The sequence below is a fragment of the Castor canadensis genome, chromosome 9 (genome assembly GCF_047511655.1).
Source record: "Castor canadensis chromosome 9, mCasCan1.hap1v2, whole genome shotgun sequence".
NCBI classification, from domain to species: domain Eukaryota; kingdom Metazoa; phylum Chordata; class Mammalia; order Rodentia; family Castoridae; genus Castor; species Castor canadensis.
In genome coordinates this window covers 90,361,674-90,380,740 of record NC_133394.1, presented here as the reverse complement: position 1 = coordinate 90,380,740, position 19,067 = coordinate 90,361,674, and the positions used below count along the sequence as shown (strand labels likewise).

The 19,067-nt window shown below is 40.6% G+C and overlaps 1 protein-coding gene across 2 annotated transcripts in view; it reads left to right on the top strand.

Moving 5' to 3' along the window:
• Positions 1-19,067, top strand: part of Fras1 (Fraser extracellular matrix complex subunit 1) — a 424,489-nt gene that overhangs the window by 225,931 nt on the left and 179,491 nt on the right. For both annotated transcript variants that reach the window (XM_074041924.1, XM_074041925.1), the window contains one exon: positions 1,514-1,657. In XM_074041924.1, the coding sequence (XP_073898025.1) occupies positions 1,514-1,657 (144 nt within the window). The remainder of the gene's footprint in view (positions 1-1,513; positions 1,658-19,067) is intronic.

Genomic DNA, 19,067 nt, shown 5'->3' with positions numbered 1-19,067 from the left:
AAATAGATTAACATTTCTTGGATTCATCTCGCCTTGAACTCCAAAGAGGAAACTTACAGTGAACACAAATGTAGAACATTGAAGATCAATATTATTTTTATTCTGGAATTTTCTTCCTTTTTCCCAAATACCTTTTTAATCTCTGTAAGCCCATGGTGAGTTCTTTACTTTAAACACTCTATCAAGCTCAGCGGGGGAATGTAACTTGTTTCTCTGTCGTTAGGGCTGTCCTTGAAAGCTGTTTCTATCCTTAGGTGCTTTCATCTTAGCCCAGGTGAATTCTGTGTGCAGAATTATTTGGAGGAAGAAAGTTCTGAGTAGCTCTAACTCTTCGCTGTCTGCTCCAAGCCAGCAGATAGATGGTACCATCAGCAGCAGGGCACCGGGTCACTGGAAATATTCTGGAGGGAAGAGTGGGGTGGTGGAGACAATCCTGAGAACGTGCCTATCTTTTGCATAGTTGACAGCCTCAGGAATGCAGAAGGGGGTGGAAGTGCTGTCCTTCCAACCAGCAGTTCATTTTCTTGCTTGCTTTTTTCAAAAATTTATTTTCTAACTCCTTATCTGCTTCTGGTCTCTTGCCAGAAGCAACAGGCATTGACTTTACTTGGAATCTGTGTCTTCCCTTTCCATTAGCGTGTGCCAGGAGAGAATTCATCAGCTCCAGTGAGCTCTGCCAGGCTCTGTGCCCTCACCGCCCATCTCTTGGAATCAGACTTGCTTGGACCTCCTTGTCCTTGGCAGGGAAATCCTTAAGTCTCCTGCTGGGCCCTTGTTCCTGCTGCCTGCCTTGGCAGCGTGAGCCGGCAGCAGCTGTGACCTTCTTTGATTCCTCTTTGTCCTTATTTTTATTTCTTATGCTGTACAGAGTCTCACCTGGTTTTTTGCGGTGGAGGACTTCTTGTTAACTTGGTGGGTTTTTTCTGGGGAAGAAGTAGTTTGAACATAATTTTTTCTAAGGAACTCAAGTTCAGATACAGCTTAAGATAACCTCCATAAAAAGGACTTTTTCTGTTCTTTGTATTTTAATTAAGTATTGCTGATAAAACAGTCCTCCAAGTTGAGCCTAAGGGAATGCCTGGCTGGCAATTCACTCCAGTGAGCTGTCTCAGTGTCACTTGTCCTTCCTTGTCTGTCAGGGATGTTGGAGAAGCAACATGCCCACCTTTTGTCTCTGTTCTGCTCTCTCTGAATTGTGGTCTTTTGGTTCCACTGTGTGATTCTGGTTTGAACTTTCTTATTTACACGATGGGGGATGGCCATTCTGGTTCCTCTGGAAACTGTGACCAATGACTCAAATCTTTATAGTTCCAGATTCTGTATTATTTCTGTGGATAGAATTCTTACTGATCCCATAAATTTAGTCTGTCAGTCAGGTCTAGGGGTGAGCCTGGCTTGCTCAGGAATCTTCAAAAGATGACTAGAGTTGGAGACACATGGAGTGCCTGACATCCTTCATGCATTGACATGCTGAGCTGCTACTTCCAATGCCTGCTTTTGTTTTTCTCCCTAGAATGCCACCCAACCTGCAGGCAGTGCCACGGGCCGTTGGAGTCTGACTGTGTCTCCTGTCACCCTCACATCACTCTTACCAGTGGGAGCTGCAAGACAAGCTGCAAGGAAGAGCAATTCCTCAACCTCGTGGGCTACTGCACTGGTGAGTGAAGCCACCACACCAGGTGTGAGGTGCTCTGCTACTCAGCCCCTGGGCTCAGATCTGAGCTCTTGTTTCCTGTCTGGGAACTCACCTCACCTACCGTTAAGTATTTGGTAGCTATTTGTGGGTACAAATGGAACTTATAATAATACTCTTGCAAGTCCTAAAAGAAATAACTTAAGATTTCATATCAATGAAGAAAGAGATGACTATAGTGCCTTAATATGCATTTGATGACTTCATGTTGAGATAGCAAAGTGTATTTTCAAAGCACTTGCTCCAAGGATGACTTCTCTTTGTTTACAGAATTACCTGCCACTTGCCATGGAGAACTTTTGCTGTCAGCTCAGCAACAAAATTTTAGGGAGATTAATCCAAAAGTAAAACAGTTGCTTTGAGGGATGGCACTTTTTTTCTCTTTATTTTAGAGCTCAAATCTCAAAAAGAAAGAAAAAATGCAGCCTGGAATTTCAGTAACATTGAAGTCATACATCATTTGTGTCCACCTATCCATTCATAGAAGAACAACAAAGCAGCAAAAATGTTGTTTGAGTCTTTATTCAGATGCTCAGAAAAAACTAAGGTTAATGGGTTTCTGTATATTTTTCTCTCTCCTTTAAATTGTAGGGGAAAGTGACAGAGATTTGCCGTTAGCATCTATTGTCTCAGCCTGGAAGGACTTGATTAGGAGGTGTTCTATGTTAGCAAGCTGGGATCTGCTAGGGTGCTGAGTGGCTGTGGGGCAGGTCCATGGGCAGGAAGGAGTCTTGGCCGGTTATCTAGATTGGTGTCCAGCAGGCACATTCAGCCTGGGATGGCACCGAATCTCTGTCATCCAGTCTTGTAGGAATGGGACAGAACAAGTCAACGGCAGTGCTGCAAGGGTAGCTGGCCACCATGGTCCTGGGGGATCAATTCCATTTTGCTTGTGACTGAAAGACTGGACACTAGGGGTTAAGTTCTGTACCCTAAGAAAACTGTCAAGTGCATGGGTACAGCTGAAAAAATGATGAAATTTAGAGCAAAAACACCATCATAGAGACTGTGTCAACAGTTTAGAGACAACCAAAAGTGGAAGATGAAGATTAATCAGAGGGCCGTGCTCAGTGGTAGAGTATGTGCCTAGCATGTGCATGCCATGGGTTCTTTCCCAGCCTTGGGGAGAAAACACCAATCATAAACCTTACCACCTGTAGCATGCTAGTGCTATCAGGTGTAGTCAGGACTAATTTTGGAAGCAGGCAAATGAGACCCATTAGTGCCTACCCCCAGAGAGGAATCACGTAATGGCAGCTGCTGACTATGGTTAGTTTGTAGGCTTAGCTTTTTTTGTGAGTTTAGCTTCTGAGCCTTATTTTATTATATACAGGGGCAAGTACCAGGAGAACTAAGAGGTTCCTGGCATGCTGTATTAGTCAGCTTGTGTTGTTATAATGAAATGCCTGAGGCAGCTAACTTATAAAGAAAAAGAGGTTTATTTAGTCCAGAACTGTGGAGAATCAAGTGCTTGCCCTTGCCTTCAATTCAGTTCTGGTGGGGGCTATCTCTCTCAGCTACATCACATCATGGTGGAAGCATGTGTTTGTGGACAATCATCTCTTTCCCAACAGGAAATCAAAAGGGACAGACTGGTGTCCCATAATCCCCTATAAAGGAATGTCCTCAGTGACCCAAGGATGTCCCATTAGGCCACCAAGACTTCTACGATTTCCCAGTAGCACCACTTTGGAGACCAAGTCTTAAATTACAGTGGATCTTTGATGGACTCAAACCATATTCAAGCTATAGTAGATGGGAAAGTACATTAGTGGATATTTACTGATAATCCACTAAGCACAAGTTCCTGAGTTGCTGTGTGAGCAGGCAGAGAGGTCTTTTCCATAGATGAACTAAAGACACAGGTAACAAACAGTACCAAGCAGTATATGTCCAGTATCATCCCCAGGAAGGAATGTAGGCATTCAGTAGAGGATGAAGTAATGAGACATGTATAGCCTCATGGAGGAGATGGAACCTAAAATCCTTCCAGAAGAACAGCAAGGAGCAGGTTAGATAGGGGGTCAGGTGGGCGTCCTGTGTGGCTGTACCAGGAGGCAGGCCCATCACATGGGGCATTTATGGCTATGAGTCTTCCAACCTGAGTGAAGACCATGTTGGTATTACAGCACATTGGATGAGAAATGATTAGGAAATTTAAATTGGAACCAGAGTATAGAGAACATCAATTCTCAGGCCTAAAAGCTTGAACTGGATCTTGAGTACTGGAGAGTTTTAGAAGAAACAGTAGTTTGACCAAAGGTGTGTGAGAGGCAGGAAATCTCACTGTGTGAAAGATGGACTAGAACAAGGAGGGCTTGGTGTGAGGGAGAAGAATGAGAAAGTAGAGCCTGATCTACCTCCTTCATGATGGCTTTTCTGTTTCTAATCTATTCTGTATGTAGACCCGAAAAATTTTATGCTGGGGTATATTTTACAAATAAATGTTTATATAAGGAGATTGGAAAATTTTAATTTTTCATAAGCTCTGTTCTCTCCAATGTCCAGAGTGTTCTTTGATAGTAAATTAGGTGATTAGGAGTTGCATCAATTTTTTAAGGCTAATAGCGGACCATTAGAATAGAGAAGCATGGGACCTAGCTAAATGACTCTAGAAGTCCCCAGTCTAAACAGAACAGGTCCCACTAAAATGAACCAGGAAGGACAAAACTTGGCTGTCCTGGGAGTTAGATATATTGGTTTTAAATGAGGTAGCCATTGTCTCATGCTCAGAAATCTTTTGTTTAAGTAAAGATTGATGTGAGAGCTGTTGTTACAGAGAAGTTTGGCCAGTAGTTTCAATTGTTGAATATGCAGAGAAATGTGTTGACCCAAAATTTACTTTTTCACTAAATGCGAGCCTTTTCTGAACACTTTCCACTTGTCTGTTGCATTGTAACACATGCATTCATTTACTGATTCATCAGATGTTTATTAAACCCATGCTCCATGCCAGGCCAGGCACTGTGCTGAGCTCCAGGGATACAAAGATGAGCAAGATGCATTGTTTGCATTTAGAAAACCTACTTTAGTGAAGGAATGTATATTAGTTTTCTAGGGCTACCCTAACAAAATACCAGACAGTGGGTGACTTTAATAACTGAAATTTATTTTCTAATAGTTCTGGAGCCTGGAAGTCCAAGATCAAGGTGCCAGCAGGGTTGGTTTCCTCTGAAGCCTCTCTTCTTGTTGTGCAGATAACTGTCCTCTTGCTGCCTCTTCACACAGGTGTCCCTTTGTCTTCTTTTCTTATAAATACACCACACAGTGGCTGGCAGAGTGGCTTAAGTAGTAGAGCACTGGCTAGCAAGCATGAGGCCCTGAATTCAAACCCCAGTATCATCAAAAAATAAAAATAAAAAAAGTATACCACTCAGATTGGATTAGGGCCCACCCTTTAGCCTCATCTTAACTTAATTACCTCTGTAAAGGCCCTACTACCTATATCCAACCATAATGACATTGAGGCAGTTCTGAGGATTTGTGCCACAACATATGAATTTGGAAAGGGCACAGAAGAGGATATTGACTAGTATGATATTTTTGTGGTACACCATGCACAAGGCAAAATCTGAGACGAACCTGTGAGACAGGACCCCAGTCCACACTAGATGATGTCCATGAGAGGGTGTGAAGGCTTTCTGGAGCATGTCACAACTGAAGTGATTTTGAAAGGTAAGTGAGAATTAGACAGAGTGGCATGGATTTGAAGGTCAGAGAAATCCAGCAATTCCAAAGAAGAGGATCTGTTGAGTCACCATAAAGACTTAGGTAGAGTGCCAGCCCCAGGGGTGCGGGTGGTGGGACTTGAAGTGTGGTGTTTGTACTAGTGGCTTAAGAAGAAAATGCTTTGTCTTCAAGGCTGTGGAGATCTCTTGAAGGTTTTTAAGCATGGAGTGTCATGGTCGCATGTCTGTGAAGAGAAGGATCTGTGGAAGATGGCTTGGAGGAAGATGAGACTGGGCAGAAAGACATTGGAGGCAGTTGCAGGAGTCCAAATGAGAAATGTGCACTTAGTGAGGAAACTGCTGAGGGAACAAAGGAAGGGCTTATGACTTCACTAGGTAGAAATGATACATTCAGCTGACCTGTGGATGGAAGACTACTATTTTATGGGCAAAAGTGATAAAAGGGTAGAAATTTCATTTAGTTCAATTCAGTAGAAGCAAGGGAAATTATTGATCTTAGTGCTTAAGAGCTTCATAGATGGTTCCAGGTTTCGGTTCATAGAAATTCAAGGGACAGATGTAAACATTTACCAAGGGTAGGAATAGGTGTGAGAGGCAGTGGGAAAGACTGTGTGCTTACATTGGGAGAAGTTGAACTTGGGGTGACAATTGGACATTGCGGGTAGCTGTCCAGGAAAGGTTGAGGGGATAAGTGAATACAGTTCTTACTACAGCCACCAGGAGTTAATCTTCTACCTGAAGTCCAGGAATTTTATTTTTTGTTTTTTAACTAAAGTGTTGCTTTGGTCAGGTCATGGTTGACCTCACAAAACATTTGGATGACTTTGATCTAAATTCAGGAAGGTGTGAGGAGGAGTCATTGATGGCAGGCCACACAGAGGATAATCCACCTTGTGTGGTGCCTCCATGCGCAGTATCCTTGGGAAATCCTAGTTGAATCATAAGCCCCAAGAAGCACCCCCTGACTCCCACTGTTGTGTATGAGCGCCTTCCAGGGTGGTGGGATTTACTTGTAGGAGTTATTCTCTATCTGAGCTGTACCTTACATCATCATCAGAGACCTCTTAATTGCACTTAGCTATTTAAAAAAGAAAATTACATCTAATCTATCACAACAGACAAGAGTAAACACATCCTGGGATCAGGTCCAATAACCTCAATGTGTTCTCACATATGGAGTTGTCATATGTGGTTTTTTTTTTTTTTTCTCCATGTCTATCAAAGCAAATATATAGTTTGTAAGAGTTAGGCCAGGGCTGAAGGTTTTCAACAAAGATAAATGAACTGGGATGAGAAGTGAGCGTGCATTAAGATTGTAACAGACATAGTTAAGAGCCAAGGAAAGCCAGGGTTTTCTTCAGAGATTTTTTTCTTTTTTTGCCCACATATCAACATTACCAGAAATTTCCAAAGCCCGGGTGTTTTCTCCACTTGTCTTTCTCAGGCAAAAGCTTTTTCCTGTTCCTAGAAGACAGTGAGATTAAAAGGAAAACATAGATAAAAACCTGAGGGGGAAATGTCCAAATGCAGATGCATTAAAAAAATATGCCTTGGGCTTCGTGGGATGCCTAATGGGCTGACTTTGTTTTTTAGTTCTTATGAAAAAGATGAGATGCCTAAGAGATATTACAGAGCGGAAAACAGACTGAGACCTGGTTTGTTAGAATGGTGAATTTTGGGGAATTGAAAACTTGCTATTAGTTAAGCAATAATTTTTTAAATGCTGATTCACTTTTTCCACAAATCTATGTGTGAATGTAAGCAAAAGAAGACAAGTAGTCGCAAAGTAATAGTTCTCTGAGTATTTTCCTCTTGTATTTTCTAGAACTCGAATTGAAGTTCTTTCTTTTTCTTTTGGCAGTATTGAGGTTTGAACTCAGGGCCTTGAGTTTGCGCGCAGATACTCTTATCACTTGAGCCTTTTTGCTTTAGTTAATTTTCGAATATGGTCTCTCATTTATGTTTAGGCATCCTGGACCACCATCCTCCTACTTAGGCCTCTCACAGTAGCTGGGATGACAGGTGTTTACCACTACACCCAGCTTTTATTGGTTGAGGTGGTGTCTCACAAACTTTTTGCCTTTGCTGTGATCCTCCCAATCTCCACCTCTTGACTAGTTAGGATTACAGGTGTGAGCCACGGCAACCAGTGCAAAGAACTCGAATTCTGAGCAATGGTTGTAGGTATTACATGCAACAAAAACTCTTAGTCAAATAAATTTGGAACAAATACTCAGATTTACTTGTCTAGGAATTTCAGTTAAATAAATTTACACACCTTACTTTATTTGTAGGATTTTTTTTTAAGGACCTTAAAAATGTGTATGTGACTCCTATGCTCCCAGCCACTTCAGAGAAAGAGACAGGAGGATCACTGTTTGAAGCCAGCCCAGGCAAAAGTTAGTAATATTTTATGTCAGAAACAAGCCAGGCGTGGTGGTGTACACCTGCAATCCCAGCTACTCAGGAGGCTGAGGTAGGAGTATTGAGGTATGAGCTCAGTCTGGGCAAAAGAATGAGACAGTATCTAAAAACCCAACTAAAAACACAAAAGGACTAGGGCATGGCTTAAGTAATGGAGCACTAGGCTCTCACAAGGACCTGAGTTCAATCCCTATCAAAACAAACAAAAAAAAGCAATGTATCATTATGTGTTACAAAGATCACTAAGATAAAGAGGACTGAACATTATTCCCCAGTCATCTGATTGAAGACCTCTCCCTCCCCTCTTTATAGCATCACGCAGAGCTAACCAGTGGTTTACAGAACAATCTTTGGGAAGCCCTGAATTGATATAAATATTTTGAATAATTTGTTGGCCTTCTGTAAGTAAAATGACATTATTAACCTTGCACAGACTAGAATTCCTTCCTTCCTCCCTCCCTCCCTCCCTCCATCTCTTCTTTCCTTTCTTTCTCTGTGGGCAGGGAGAGGGTCACCCATAGCGATGCACATTTGCTCTCCTTTTGCTTCCTGAAGCGCACTGCTGTTGATTTTTTTTTCCTTTCGAATCATTAAAAACAAAACAACAACAACAAAAAACAAACAAATAACAAACCACCAAACAACAAACAAAAACCCCAAAGACCTTGGAGTCCTTTCTGTATTTATTGTCGTAATTTTTGAAAGAAGGACCCTAAAATTTTTTTGGTGAAAAAAGTACAAATGCACAGATTAGAAGAGCAAGAAATCTACATTTTGGAATGAGCTGATACATTGCAATGGAGTAGCAGGAGAGAAAGCTGTTCAAGCTGAAGGTGATTAACCCAGGAAGGAGCCTGTACAGCCAGTGTTCTCGCTGTGAAGCTGGAGACATGAGAGCTAATTCTGTTTTCCCAAAGCTTCTGCGGTATGGGGAGGTGGGTTGGCACTGCGGTAATACGTGAAAATGAAGGAAAGAGGCACAAACTTTGAGTCTGCAGTGGCCACTGCCTTATTTTAACCATCAAAATCCTACCCACCAATGCTTGGCTCTGGTTCCTTTCCCTTCCAGAACCAGCTTCCTCTTGGCATCACCCTCTTTGCGGACTGTTTCTGCCAGTTACTTAGCACTTGGCATTGACTGGCTCAGGTTCTCTGCAGTGATCTTTTCATGGGTATCTATTAATAGGTGAGGGTTCTGGGGACTTATGTAAAAAATTACTGTTTAAGTTGCTTTGAATGCATTTTGCCATTCAACATTCACAGTGGTCTTCCAAAGTAGATACTCATTTTATCCTCATCTTACATACAAAGAAACTGAAACACACAGAGAGAAGTAATTGGTTCGAAACAACAGATGTGGGGGGTGATGGAGCCAAGATTTGAACCTAGAGAGTGTGATTCCAAAATCCACACACTTAATCATTTGTTATCCTGGCCAGGATGCTGAGCACAACTGAACACACACAACAGGGGCTTAGGAATGGTGTTTTAGTTAAGGGATTAAAAGTAGATTGGCAGAGATTGCCATGACAAATAAGGGAGCTGGGGAAAGGCAGGAAAGCTGCAAGAACTTGCTAGATGGTTTTGAATGCTAAGGAATTTGATTTAGTCCGATGTGTGCATATGTGTTCCTATTGTGTATTATCCTTATTAACTGAATAAATGATAAAGAAAAATATTAACACTAAAATTTAATGATTCATATCACTCCACATTTGCTTTACTCTCTTAAAATGTATACACACTAGCATTTTTCATAGTTGTAGTCAACAGCTATGTATTTCTTTGTTCTTTTCTCCTAAATATAACATTAATTTACGTATTTCCATGTATTGGCAATTTTGGAAGGATCCATGCAATTATCATTTTTATTTTTTATTTATTTATTTATTTTGGTGGTATTGGGGTTGTTGAACTCAGGGCCTTGCACTTACTAGGCAGGTGCTCTTCCACTTGAGTCACTCCACCAGCCCTGTCATTTTTGATGGTTAAGAAATACTAGGTTATGGTTATGCATATGTAACTTAAGTTGGCCATTTTCCTGTTGTGAACTTGGGTGATGACAAGCAGGAGCTGGATTTTCTGCTGGTCCATGGTGGGTTAGATGCAACAGCGAAGGCTTCAGCTGTGACTAAAGGTCTTTTTTATGTTATTGTTCATAGCAATGGTGGTGTTTTGTGGGTTTATAATTTTCAAAGCATTTTCTTACTAAACTTCTCATTTGATCATCCCCTAAGAAACCTTCCTGCAGAATTGGAAATACTAGATAATTCCCACTGAGTTGGCTTGGGAATTAAAGTCCTGTGCACTGTCTAATTAGCACATAGATGGTGCCTGAGAATTATAAGGAAAAACAAACGATTTGAATCAGGTGTCTACTGTCTCATGTAATCCCTTTCTGATGCATAGTAACTTGATCAAGATCTTTTTTCTTGGTGTAATCCACATTTTGATTCTCTTCTTATCTTTTTCACCTTCCTCTTCATATGGTCCTATTTTTTTATCTCTATATTTTTTCAATTTTCTTCTGCCTTTTATTTTATTTTAGCACTTGTTTCTTTATTTTTCTTATCTTCTTTTTTGTAATGCACTTTCTTTTCTGACTTCTCATCATGTCACACTATCTCTTTATTACTTGAACTATGAGTTGTATATCCAATCTCTCTCCAGGATTTTCAATGATTGCCTCTTTGTTCTCTTGAGTTGTGTTTTATTTAAGAGATCACACTGTCTGTGTAGGAATGACTGAACATTTCAAGACATTTTTTTCTTTGAGCTTTTCCTTTCAGAAAAATGAAGATGATCTATACTTAAATTGAGTCCTTCCTAAATTAAAAAAAATAACAACTTGTATTTTCTCCTTCATGTGACTTTTACTAAACAATGCCTTACCCAAGCTTTGGTAATGACAGGAAGACTACAGACTGTCAGGTTTGCTGATGTCTTTGAAGGATCTGTGAGCCAGGTCCAAGTTGCAGAGATGGCTTTTGTGACTCTGCTTTAATAGAACATGGCTGAATTAGACATAGCTATTTTCTTCTATAATAAAGACAGTAAAACCCTGAGGCTGAACTTACCTACTTTTCTTACACATTTGTAAATCTCTTTGGCTTATTTGTAATAGACAAAAACAATGAGTTGCCGTCAATGTCTTCTGGCTGGGTTCATTACAAATAAAGAATAATAAGTGCTTTTGAGCTTCTGCTGTGTTCCAGGCTCTTCACATGCTGCAACCCATGCGAGAGAGCATGGGGGGAAGGCAGTGCCCTGTAAGTAGTACCATCTCCAATTTACTGGGATTAAAGAAGTGAGTCCATTCACCATGTCTCACTGCTAGTAAGTCATGGGGCTGGACTTGGCACCTAAGCAGTGCCACTTCTGAGGACACACCTGTGACTTCCTTGTCATTGGCCTCACTGCCTGATTTAGTTTCCATCAGTCCATCTCTGCTTCTCAGCCGTCATTCTATTTACCTCCTTTGGATGCCCTGTGGCCTTCCCCAGTGCTCTCCACGCTCTCCTTCCACTCAGATCTCAGTCAGCTGTCCATACCCTGTCTATAACTCTGCTCTCCCTTCTGTTTAGGAGAGTAACACTACCTGATAAAACAAAACCTCCCTTTTCTCCTCAAACGACCCTGTGTCCTCCACTTCCTCCCTTGCCTTTCTTTGAGAAAAGACCTCTCTCCTTCTTCACCTGTAACCCAGAGCCCGTCTGTCCAGCTCCTCTGTGAACTGGCTCCCCAAGTCAGCCGTCTCCTCTTCTGTATAAACCTTTCCTCTCTCTCTTCCCTTTTCATTTTCCCTGCTCTTTTCCTCCCTCCATACCCATCCTCTAGGACTTTAGTGTATTCCACAGCTTTCGTCTTCACTTCTGGTTTTTCCTTAGACTGTTCCATGTGCACAAGATGGTCATGTCCAGGTACTTATATCTTACCTGCAGAACCTCTGCTCCACAGGAGCACCATGCTGAAAAAACCCCAAAGAAAAATCTCTATCTTTGTCACTCCACTCTTCTTCTGCCTTTCTTGTCTACCTGCTACTGAGTTTTTAATCAGCACAATTCAAACCATGAGTGACACCTATATCTCAATTTCTGTATTGAAATCACCACTATACCTGACAGAGCTGTGCAACGACTCTTGGATGTATTTCCTTTTCTCTGTTTCCATTGCAAAACCCCAGGCTCATGTTATTCTCTCCCTATAGTCTCTTCCCCACTAAAGCTTCTTGCCAAGTTGAAAGTAACTCTCCTTGAACATTAAATTTGGTTTATAAATCACTCTTCAATGCTCAAAAGTTCTTGATGGCTCCCTGATGCCTCCAACGTTAGATATAAGTTCCTCACCTGATTTCCAAGGTTCCTGGTCTCCTTTGGTCCCCGAGTGAATGTCCAAAGCTCCATCCTTACTAATGCTCTTCTCCATTCCACACCACTCCTCCCCTGTGTGTTGTGTGCTCCTGCATTCTTCTGTCTCCATCAAGCATGTCCTCAGCCAGCAGAATTTCCAACATCAGTTAAGCATCAAACACTAAGTTCCTCTTACTCCTTTTGAATTCTTTCATCCTCCTCTGATATTCACTGCATTTTGGTGTGACTTTCCTGTCTTCTCTTCATGAGCATCTTCAGGGAAGGTTCTAAGTCCAACCCTATGCTCTGCCTCCCATCTTGCCTTCCATGTTGCCTGCCTTGGACCCAGATGATTTGCCAGAAGTGCTAATTGAAATGAACCATTTTCCAGTTTGGAGGTAAATGAAGTAAAACATAAATTGGATATAAGGTGTCATGATACATGAGTAGGAGTGGTGGTCATGTCACCTTGTTGGCAGTTCAGGCTGGCCCCAAAACTGAGAGTATTGACACTCATGTCCTTCTCTGTTTCCTTGGCTTCTGCTGCTGCCTTCTCAACACATTGGTAAGTTTGTCAACATGGTAGAAATCACTGTCCTAGAATGTCATGATCAGTCTATTGTAGTATATTTTTGTTTGGTTTGCTAAGAGTAAAATAATAGTATAGGTACTAAAAAAAAAGGAAAAATTTTGTTTACTTTATGGATTTTGTACTAATCCAGAGCCTCAAGAAAAAAAAACACATGAGTTTTAAGAGTTTCTGGGTGGGCCAAACTCAAAGTCACAATCAAGAAGGGAAGAGATAGGATGTGTCTTTCTGCTCTGCCATCCATGTTACTTTTGGATTCCTTCTATATTTGTCTCACAAATTGAACCCCATCAATTTTAGAAGTGGCATCGAAATTCAAATTCTCTACCCTTTAAAGGCCCTGAGTTTTGGCCCAAAATTCTTTCTTTTTTACCTGATGAAGAACAGCTACAGGGGCTGATTATTTTGTAATTTCCGAAGGCACTTCTTGTGGTTGCATTAAGAACCTAATCGACTGAGAGGACATTCTGAAAAATCTCATCACCTGTCTCAGTTTATCTTTATAGGTCATTATGTACAGCTAAGAAGTCACTGCCCCATAAAACCAACATCCACAGCCATTGTTTTAACAGTACACATTTCCTTTAATATCTTCGAGCTTTTTTGACTTTGCTCCAAAGATGTGAAATAAGTCATCTCACCGCTGTGTGTATCCATCCATCGTGATTGTGGGTAATCCCCACTGATCCTCAAAGCTGAGACTTTATGATGGGGAGAAAGCATCACACAGTGATGGCCACATGCAATTTCCTCACAGCTTTAGGGTGACATATTGGAGGATATCGCAGCTGCTGGATCAAAATATTAATTTTTTATCTGTTTAAGGTTTTAGCATATCCACATGCTGGGTATATTTAAAAGACAAATGTAATCTTAAAACAAGAAATGTATTTATTTTATCTGGAGCTGATTCTGCATTTCTAGGCTTCCTTGTAATGTGTTCATTAATTTGCTTGTTTAGAGCGTGATTTCACTGAGTTTATTTACAAGAGGCACATCACACAGATAAACAACTGGAATTCCATCTGCTTGCTCCCCAAAACACACACACTCATACACCAGTGATCTGAACAAGCTAAACAGAAGTGTCTCCTGGGTCTCTCTTCTTTACTTGTCACTCTTAGTGAGTGTTATATTTAAAGACTCTTCACTCTAGTTGAAATAGTGACAAGTAAGAATGTACAGACTGACTGGCACTGGGAGGAATCTGAGAGCCTTCAGTAGGCACAGTAGTTGAGCAATTAATGGATGCACACTTGCCATTTTGATGCATTTGAGGTCACTCCTTGCCTTTGATTAAAGGCAGGAAGATCAGCTGTGGGTCCCTTACTGCACAGATGGGACATTAATCCTTGTGGAGGATGCTAGATTGGAGGTTGGAAACTCATTTCTCTATTTTAGTAGCATCTGTACCACAGATCTGGTACAGATTAAGAAATGACAACATAAACTTCCTCTGGTGTGTGCTATGAAATTGTTTCAAATACCACTTCTGGGCAGGACCAGGAGTGAAAGCTGGGCAGGAAATATTACTGGGGAATTTAGTCTGGGCTTTGTTGGCCTCTTCGAGGACACTGGCATTTTAAGGACATAATTTCTTTTTCTTTTTTTCTTTTCTTCTGGTGGTACTAGAGATTGAACTCAGGGCGCCATGCTTGCTAAGCAAGTGCTCTACCACTTGAGTCACACCCCAAGTCATTTGGCTTTATGTTTGTTTATTTTCAGTTAGGGTCTTACACTTTTGCCCCAGGAAGACTCAGACTGAAATCCTCCTACCTCTGCCTCCTGAGTAGCTGGGACCACAGAAATGAACCACCATGCCCACCTTGTTTTTGAGATAGGGTCTTGCTCACATTTATCCATGCTAGCCTGGAGCCACCATTCTACTATCTCTACCTCCTGAAGGGACATAATTTCCGATGGGTGTGTTCATACAATGTGTGTCCAATAAGGATCTGAGTTAGTATTTGTTAAGACTCAAGAGTTTCCTCCAAACCAGATTAGTTATTAGAAAATATGCCCAAGAATTGACTGTGTGTGGAGTGACTATGTGTCCCAGAAGTTCCCTGGAACATAGCCATCTCTATAGCACTTGGAGATTATATTTATATTGTGTAATTAATACATTTGGCTGACCATGGGGATATTTCTCTCTTCATTGTCTCAAATTGTAATTGACAAGGCAGTTATAAATTGTCACACACAGCCAAGTAGCTCCCTTTTTCTCCTGGCTTGAATGGGATTTTTAGAAACCAGGTGGTGTAAACCCTGTTGACCTCTTCATGGACCCCTCAAATTCTCTACACTTTCCTAGTATTTTTGTTCCAATATTTTTTTCTTTCATTCAACAATTTCATGGGGGCTTCCTCCTATATACTACTGCTTTGGCCAAATTTGATTTTGTTTTCTTTTTTAAAGGAATTCTGGAACTGACACTTTATGAAAAGGTCTTCCCCAGTCATGCCCCAAAGATAAACCAAAAGTATGCTTTTCTTTCATCCCAAGGTACACTTCAAGATCTCCATTACTTGTCACAATAGTTTTCATGTTCTTTGTTACAGTATTTTTAATCTGCCTAGTCAAGGACAAGCCCCTTGAGAACAATTCAGTGTGGTTGTTATGAGCAGAAAAGGGGCTTCTACAAAAGAGTAAGAATTGGAGGGGAGGAGAGGATGGAGGAACTGCGCTCTCTCCTCTAGCAAAGGTTCCATGTTGAGAGTGGCTGTCTGTCAGAATTTTCTTGGATTGTTGGTCTTCTGCTATGGTTTTAATGTTTACTCTCATTATGACTTAACTTTTTTTTTAAACAACAATTTCTCGTTTAAATCTGTAATAAAACCACAACAACCTCAGTAAATAGACTGTTAAAACATACACAAATTGATTTCTCATTACCTTTAGGATAAAATCTAGATGTCTTCTTGACTTAAGTCATACCTAGTTGGGTCCTAAATGGCTCTTTTGCATGTTATTTAAGACCCAGCCATATTGAAATTTTCTCAGTTCCTGAAGGCATCCTGTTTTGTTCAGATTTGGGGGTTGTGCCTAAGCATTCCCTGTTCTTGGAACCCTTTCCAGCCCTCTCACCAGGTTCTCTTGCAGCTAATTCCCACTCTGGGTTCTCATCTCTGCCTCTCCTGGGAGGTCTTGTCTGCCCCTGAGTTGGTTCCCATTATATATGGTCACATCATTCTGACCTAACCCTGCAGTGTCCTGCAGGACATTTCTAAGTCTCACTATATGCTCTTCTGTTGCTCAGCCTGCTGAAATACAGCCCAAGTCCACTCAACTATTGGCCTCTTGAATTTTCCCTTTGGGTGTCTCCAACCTGTTCCTTGGGAGGGGAGCAAGAGTGAGTGGTCTCTTTGCTCCACTTCTTCTTGGCTTTTCCTAGGCTGGAGATTGTAAATAGAGATTGTGTTGATGGGGGAAGGCCTGGAACTTTTTTTTTTTAATTTTTATTTTATTCATATGTGCATACAATGTTTAGGTCATTTCTCCCCCTTCCCCCTGCCACCTCCATTCCTCCCCCCTTACCCCCCTTACCTCTTGCTACCCAGCAGAAACTATTTTGCCCTTATCTCTAATTTTGTTGGAGAGAGAGTATAAGCAATAATAGGAAGGACCAAGGGTTTTTACTAGTTGAGGTAAGGATAGCTATACAGGGAGTTGACTCACATTGCTTTCCTGTACATGTGTGTTACCTTCTAAGTTAATTCTTCTTGAACTAACCTTTTCTCTAGTTTCTGGTCCCCTTCTCCTGTTGGCCTCAGTTGCTTTAAAGTATCTGCTTAGAGTTACAATGCGTATTTTTTTTTCTTCTTCTATCTTTTACCTGTGCCTCATGCTTCACAAATTTGGTATCTTTGTAGGTCAGATTTTGATAACTTTCTCAGGGAGCACATAATGACCCTCTGCTTCCTAGTCCAATGAGGAATGGTCCCAGTGGGTGAGGAAAGAGCTTAATGGTTGATACTTCAGATTATTATTTGGTTACACATATTAACTATTGGATTATAATTCAGGGTCATTTCCCCTGACATGTTGAAAGCTGTGTAAATGTAGTAGCCATTTAAATATTTTGTTATTTAAAAGAAAAAAGAAAGGTTCTTTTAAATACTTGACCTCACTTATCATTTAAAACATACAAATTAAAACAATGATCAATTTAACACCAGTTTCACCCATCACGTTGGCCAAGATTGTTTTATTTATTTTTATATTTCTTAGTTCCGGGAAAGTTATGATGAAATAGTCTCATGAGTGGTTCTTGGAAATATAAATTGATACAACTGTCTGGAAGTAAATTCGTGGTACCTAGTAGGAATTTTCCATTGCTTTTCATGCCAATGGAGGTGAAAGGTTTGTGCTCTAGACTCAGCCTGGGTATAGCATGTGTGAGCAAATGGCTTAAACCCTCAGAGCCTCAGTTTCTTCATTTATAAAAAGGGGATAACAACATTGTATACTTCATCTCTTCAGATGAGATTGTGCATTTATAGTTTATAGTGCCTAACATGTATCCAGAGCTCCATTAGTATAAACTGTAATGGTATTATTAATTGTACTCTTTTGACATTGTCCTTTAAGAAATAATCTGGAATACAGACAAAGATTTATGCACAAAGATTTTATTGTAGCCTTAATTAGAAAAGTGGGGACAAATTGGAAATAAATGTTCACACTACAAGAAAAAATAGCCTCTTTTGTTTGTTTACTCAATATGAAATATTATATAGTCCCTAAAAATGATGTGTACAAAGTCTCTAATGATATGTGGAAATGATGGTATTGAGTAAAAAAGCTACTATATGCCCACATTTAATATAATCTCATATGTAAAAATCTATATATAAAAAATTATATAGAAAAAGAACTAAAAGTAAAACATGTATATGTTAGTAGTTACTCTGAAAGTCATTTCTAGTGTGATTTTTATGTTTATTTATACTGCATAAAATATTTCTCATATTTTCTTCCATGGATTACTTTGCATTCAGAAAAATAAAACCTTATAATGCCTGTCTGAATTGTAATTGGACCTTCTCCTGTGTAGATCACAGCAGCCCCCAGGCTGAGCCTGAAGCTAGCTGGCAGGTGGCAGCCAGTGGGACTGGCCACTTGTAGCCTGTCATGCCATAGTTCTGTGCTCTGCCCTATGGGACTATACTTTTCTGTTGTAAGTCAAAGCGTTGGTATTAGTGCTTAGGCTCTTGTTGCTCTGGTTTCTGCCTTCTTTCCCTGGTCTCATTACTCATTTTGAGATCTCCCAAGGAATTCTTTCCCTCAAAGAGATTTTGACTTCGAGCCTCTGAAGACAAAGGTATTTCCTAGGTTTTGGGAATTTATTATTCCTTTTGCCTTGGTTTAATAAAAATCAATCAACTAACCTTCACAGCAGAATTCCAGAGCATATTTATTTAAATGGTCTTCTGTTGGGGGTTTGTATGAAAGAGGTACTTGCATGAATGGACTAATGTGGGAACCCCCTCAGATTGTTGCTTTGGAATGAATTTATTCATGGGATAAGATGTTCAGTATGACTTTTTAAGCCACAGAATAAATACACATGGTGAACAAAAAACAGAAAGTCCAGCTTTCCAGATTCAAGCAGTTATAACAACCTCCCATGTAAAGGAGAACTGTAAACTAAGTTGGATTAATGTGATGCATTGGACAACTGGCAGTTGACGCTTTTATGTTTTCAGATGTTACTTATTGATTTCTTCTTTGCCTCTGGGTCCTCACTCTATCATGTGGTAATGTGGTATGTCTGGGAATTGACTGATGTCTTCTCTCTCTCTCTCTCTCTCTCTCTCTCTTTCTGTGTGTGTGGGGGGGGCGGGAATCAAGGATGATAAGCATACCCTTTACCACTGAGGTATATCTGTAGCCCTGATCTGTGTCTTCTTATGGCTGTTTTAACATGAAGCCAGGAAGGAAGCATAGACCTTGAATGTTTTCAGTCTCTGCAACTCTTGAACTCTTTCTGCTGGGCTCTGGTAGCTGTCTGTATATCCAGCCATGTTTAAAACATCCAGAGACTTGGTTAGGAGGACAGAAGTTGAGGGTTGTAGGAAACTCTTGTATTTATTAGTTAGTTGGAGGCAAAGATAGAAGATCCATGAATATAAACACTAGAAAAAATTATGCTAAGAGGGAGGAGTTCCAGGATGAGGACTGGTCAGAAGTGCCATGTGTTACAGATATTCGGGTAGGATAAGGATTTGGTCATTTACATCCATCGTAGACCTTTTTAGGATATTACTGTTCTAGAATTGTGGAGTCTGAAGCAGATTACAGAGATGTGGGGAGTTAGAAAG